General features: G+C 45.5%; 1 protein-coding gene across 25 annotated transcripts in view; it reads left to right on the forward strand.

Moving 5' to 3' along the window:
* Npas3 (neuronal PAS domain protein 3) overlaps positions 1-4994 on the forward strand; it is an 824148-nt gene extending 819154 nt beyond the window's left edge. For 9 of the 25 annotated variants that reach the window (XM_006515941.3, XM_030246748.1, XM_006515942.3 and 6 more), the window contains one exon: positions 556-4994. In XM_006515941.3, the coding sequence (XP_006516004.1) occupies positions 556-1895 (1340 nt within the window). In that variant the 3' untranslated portion in view covers positions 1896-4994. The remainder of the gene's footprint in view (positions 1-555) is intronic. The other 16 variants (NM_001370961.1, NM_013780.3, NM_001370962.1 and 13 more) reach the window with 5 other exon arrangements.
* Positions 4995-6000: the final 1006 nt, after the last annotated feature.

Genomic DNA, 6000 nt, shown 5'->3' on the forward strand with positions numbered 1-6000 from the left:
CCTTTTGTTTTATAGTAGTCAACAAAACTTCCTACCACTGTGAGCTTATAGTTGAAGAAAGGGACAAACGCAATTAAAAACGCAGTGGATCAAAAAAACCACAGATAGAGTGTGATTTTCAGAAAGGAAGAGATGCTCACCAATGAAACGCAAAAACCTCTCTAACAGTCACGTGATACTCCACCATCTTGCCTTTTGTGTCCCTAAAACTATATTCCAGGTTAATCTGACTCGCTGGACTCAGTGTAGGTGTCCGCAGGACTTCTTACACTTGTCTGCGCTAAGAATCACCTGCTCACAGGCCGTATCTGATCTGGCAGGGCAGGACAGAACCTGGGGGTCTGCACTGGTACCAAATGTGGGGCTTTGTTTGTGGGAGACCTACCGGAAGGGGTGGGTGCTGCTGTGCTATGACCCGCCCCTTTGGCTAAACTTCAGCCAAGCCTGAGCTGTTTGTCACTGTGCTCCTGCTATGCTGGGTCCTAAATTCTTCAGTCCTGCTAACAGGTGTCTTCTCTCTTCCCTCGTGCCCCCTGCTACCCCGCGGGCCTCAAGCAGAGGACAATGAGAACTCCAAGTCCGACGAGAAGGGCAATCAGTCCGAGAATAGCGAAGATCCGGAGCCTGACCGCAAGAAGTCAGGCAGCGCATGCGACAACGACATGAACTGCAACGACGATGGCCACAGCTCCAGCAACCCGGACAGCCGTGACAGCGACGACAGCTTCGAGCACTCGGACTTTGAACACCCCAAGGCGGCCGAGGATGGCTTCGGCGCGCTGGGCCCTATGCAGATCAAAGTGGAGCGCTACGTGGAGAGCGAGGCGGACCTGCGACTGCAGCCCTGCGAGTCGCTCACGTCGGACAGCGCCAAGGACTCAGACAGCGCGAACGAGGCGGGCGCTCAGGCATCCAGCAAGCACCAGAAGCGCAAGCGGCGGCGGAAACGGCAGAAGGGCGGCAGCGCCAGTCGCCGACGCCTGTCCAGCGCGTCCAGCCCAGGCCTGGACGCCGGTCTGGTGGAGCCTCCGCGGCTGCTGTCATCGCCGCACAGCGCCTCTGTGCTCAAGATCAAGACAGAGATCGCCGAGCCCATCAACTTCGACAACGACAGCAGCATCTGGAACTACCCGCCCAACCGGGAGATCTCCAGGAACGAATCCCCGTACAGCATGACCAAGCCCCCCACCTCCGAGCACTTCCCGTCCCCGCAGGGCCAGGGAGGCAGCAGCGGTGGCGGGGGAGCGCTGCACGTGGCCATCCCCGACTCGGTCCTCACCCCACCGGGCGCCGATGGCACAGCTGGCCGCAAGACTCAGTTCAGCGGCACAGCCCCGGTGCCCTCTGATCCACTGTCGCCCCCGCTCTCTGCGTCCCCGCGGGACAAGCACCCCGGGGGCGGGGCGGGGAGTGGCGGGGGTGGCCCTGGTGCATCCAACTCCTTGCTGTACACTGGGGACCTGGAGGCCCTGCAGAGGTTGCAAGCGGGCAACGTCGTGCTTCCGCTGGTGCACCGGGTGACCGGGACCCTGGCAGCCACCAGCACAGCCGCACAGAGGGTCTACACCACGGGCACTATCCGCTACGCACCCGCTGAGGTGACCCTGGCCATGCAGGGCAACCTGCTACCCAACGCGCATGCTGTTAACTTCGTGGACGTTAACAGCCCAGGCTTTGGCCTCGACCCCAAGACACCCATGGAGATGCTCTACCACCACGTGCACCGACTCAACATGTCAGGACCATTTGGCGGCGCCGTGAGCGCGGCCAGCCTCACACAGATGCCAGGTGGCAACGTGTTCACCACAGCCGAGGGACTCTTCTCCACGCTGCCCTTCCCAGTCTACAGCAACGGTATCCACGCGGCACAGACTCTGGAGCGCAAGGAGGACTGAGCGGGCCCCACTCAGGAGGCATCGTCGTTTTCGTTTAGACCTTTCATTCTAGCACTTTGAATTCGAGCTGGTCAGCGTCTTCTCGCAACACGGTGGCCCCATCCCACCCCCTCTCTTTCTTTCATTAGACTTATTCTTTCTTGTAAAGACATGTTTATTTTTTGCCTTCAGAGGGTCAGATGACCGGTTGCCTGCCATTTTGTCTTCTAAGATGTGTGTTGGGTTGTTTGACTTTCCTTTACATCTTTATTAAGATGTCTTTAATGTGTATATGCCTCTGCCATAGAATACTCAGTCTTGTGGTCAAGAGATTTCTCAAGTGACAACCATTGGGTTTTCTTCCTAAAGATCTTGATATGATCAAGATGGAAAGAGACACGCATAAACGATTGTGCCCTGTTTGACTAAGTCAAATGAAATGGGGTGGGTGTTTTGTTTTTTGTTTTTGGTTTTTTTTTTTTTTTCCTGTTCCTAATTCCTTTGAAAATAGGGGAATAGTATTTTAGAATTTTATGCAGAATTTAATTCTTTTTATGATTAAGATTTTAAGATTTTTCTTACTTGCACACATAAAAATAATTTGGTTTCTTAAACTTAATTTCTGGCCTGTGACTAGAATGTTTGTTTTTTTGTTTTTTTTTTAAAAAGTCGGACTAAGTGTTAATTACTGAAACATTAACTTAATTTCTAAAACCATGGTGCTATCATTTATTAATCTATAATGTCTTCATACAAAATGCAGCTCCTGGGCTGGATTTTGGAAGAGAAAATGTGTTCTGTCCTGGTCTGGAGTCCCGTTGCTACAGTCAGTCTCCTTGGTTAGTTAAGACAAAGCCCTCATTAACATTTGCTGCAGGACTTAAAAATTTTTTACCTCCCAACTAACAAACATAGCCTCACTTTCAATTGAATGGGTCAGTAAAGCCCTATTAAAAGGGGACTTTTGGACAACTCGGACTGATTTGAGGAACAGTTTAAGTACATACTGCCATTTTTGAGATTCTTTTGTCCTTAGTCAGTCTAACTGAGGCTGGTTTTTTGCAACTTCAGTAACACTTCAGAGTAAAAGAAGAAGGAGAAATATTTAACATGTTCTTTATTTGGGGTTTTTGTTTGTTTTTATTTCTTGCTAAAAAAAAATAGGTTTGTATGGGGGGTGCTGATTTGATAGAATTTATTTCCCTTCAATTCTTATTTGAGTTGAAACCAACAAGTTTTTAAAACTAAAGAATGGGTTAATAAGCTTCAGACAGATAACTACAACCGAAAACCGCACATTCAATGAAAAAAAAAGAGAAAAAAAAAAGAAAAAGAAAAAGAAAAAAGAGCCTATTTTGTCTTCGTTGCCAGAAATCAGTGTGGTGTCAAACACTCCAAATGACTGTCCAGTGTAGACTCTTCCCCCACTTCGTTTTTGGCAGCTGTTTGTTAAGGCATCTAATCCCAGATGTGAAAACTGTAATGTGTGCAACGTGTAGTGTCCTTGGCTGTGGGTCCCATTGCAGTTTCTGTGTGTTTCTATATGCAGTGTATGCTAAGCTACTGTAGTCGTTTTTTGTCCCCGTCTTCTCCGTGCTCTGTCTCTAGTGGAGTGGCACAGTTCCATTCCTGCGGTCCTAGTGAATCGGTGACTCTTGGGGGTTAGTGGGTTTGTGTGGTGGCCTTTCCCTGTGACGTCACCCATATGCTTCTATTGTCTGTGGATCCTGTCTTACTTTTCGAAATCCCTGCCGTTGCTTTGCTGTTGTATACTCTCCCTGCCTCCCCTGTCTTTCCCTGTCTGCCCTTTCTCTCCTCTGCTTCCCCCTTCCCTGATACCCCAAATCTGTATCATTCTCAGAGATAAAAAGAAAAAAGAAAAAAAAAGAAAAAGAAAAAAGACTCTTAACTAGCTCAAGGTTAATGGAGCCATCTTTCCCACAACGGAATTCTGGATGTGACTTTCTCTGTGGAGTACTACACAGAGCCCTGAAGAATAATGCTCAGATATATTGAATAAATTGACGCCATGCAACCTCAGCTGTTAACATTCCCAGAGTCCCTTGTGTTCTACCTATAAGCAGTGGGTGCTTTTCTTTGCTTTCCTTTCAGGTTGGCTGATGGAGCAGTATATAAAGCAATTACCAGTTAGACAGAAAATGATTTCAAAGGCCAACCAACATTTTTTTAAAAACAAAATGGGAGGGGTTAATGGAATATAGAATTGTCATATATATTTGTTTATTCGTGCAATGCTAATATAGTAACTTGGCTGTCCTTTGAATTGTCACTGTGCTGAGTGGATTTCCTCTAGAACTCTGGATTCCATGAGTTGGGCCCAGGCCGTGGTAGAATAATAACAGAAAGAAGATAAATGCCACAGATCTTAGCACTGGGCTTCCTTGAAGGACTTAAGTCAGTTTAGAAGATGAAGGAAGCCGATGGAGAAATGTAAAGATTAGCTTTGGAAGCCGTCCTCTAGCTATCGAACAATCAAGGGAATGCACCTCTCAGCTACAAAGAACAGCCAGACAGCTGGGTTTTTTTTTTCTTTTTCTTTTATAAATGTTTCTGTGTTGTGTCAAAATGATTTCTGGTGATTTAAACTAACAGATAATCACAGCTGCTGTCTAAATCCATAGTGTTTAAAAATTACAAAATGAAAAAAAAAAACCACTTCATTACCTGTGAAGACTGTGTCTGTGTTTTTAACTATTTCTTGTACAAATATATGAAAACTTTTATGAGGAGACTGGTGCCACGTAGCTGAATAATGGGGAAAGGGATCTTTCTGTTCGTAAAAACCTTAGCAGTGTTACCAACTCTACAATATATATATACAAATAATTAAAGCGTTACAAAGCGACAGCTATGCTACATTTGTTTTGTGTGAAGCTAACCGGACTTAACTTCCTGAGTGCCTGGCTTATTTTGAAACATTTTTTTCATTGACCATTGATAATGCTGCAAATCAGAAATGTACATACTTCATTTACAACAGGGTTCTTTTTATACTTTTGTAGATTCTCATACATGTCACATACATGGTTGTCTTTATGTAACTTAATTTTTTCATCCGCAGGTGCCATTTTCATAATAAACTTCTCTTGGATTTGTTACTATCTGGCATCATTTGTTTTACATGTAACCATCCTAACGAGCGAATGCTGGTAGTATTTGTTTCAGCAGGTACCTTGGTCATTATTCTTTACTTTTGAAAATGAAAACGCTTGAAAAAATATTCATATATATATATGTGTGTAGCTTGTTTCCTCATGAGTGTGACAAGGCACAGATTATGATGCTAATCCAAATACTACACGGGACTTACACCCATCCTGAGTTTCCAGCTACCCCAATCCATTGTCATGGTGAGCATCTATTGTGCACGTTATCAAAGCTGAACAATGGGCCTGGGACATTAACCTCTGTGGGAAAGTGCATTTTTTTTCTTGATTAATGCACAGTAAGCGGTGACAGTTTTCGTACATTAATCATTTAAAATGCACTCTTGTGTTTCCATCCCTTATGATCTATAATGTATAACCAACTCTTCATTGCTTATGTTTTCTCTTTACCCTCAATACCTACTTTTATGGCTATCCTGGGGAAGCTGTGGTTGGGCTGTGTCACCGTGAAGTCAACGCATGTGTGGCCTGTTGTGTCTTAAGGCAGGTTATCTGAAGTATTTTCTAAAGTACCAGCTGTTATCTCAAAGGTAAGGATGAGGTGGATCGCTAGTTAACTCTGTACACTACAAACAGAGACAGATTTAACAGACAAAGGAGACAAATGTTTGCACAAAAACTGCAGACAATGGTAACTATCACTTTCCTGGGTTTAAGTCTTCGGTGACATTTGTCACGTTATGGTAGCTATTGTTAGTGGAGGCATGGTCATAGCAGGGTAGGTAGGGTTGTGTGGCCCTACATGTCTCTACAATTCCCTATGTGGGTCCTTATTCAGAAGCACTAAAAAATAAAGAAACGCACAACTGAGCTTGCCCAGCTCCTTTCTTCCCCCCTTTCCCCTGAGAGTCAGATGGATACTTTATGGTAAGACTGAGAAGACAAGTGTCGAGCTAGAAACTCAGTCCTAAATGAGTAATTGGTGGATGAGGAAGGGG

This window comes from Mus musculus, chromosome 12 (genome assembly GCF_000001635.26).
Source record: "Mus musculus strain C57BL/6J chromosome 12, GRCm38.p6 C57BL/6J".
Classification (NCBI taxonomy): Eukaryota; Metazoa; Chordata; class Mammalia; order Rodentia; family Muridae; genus Mus; species Mus musculus.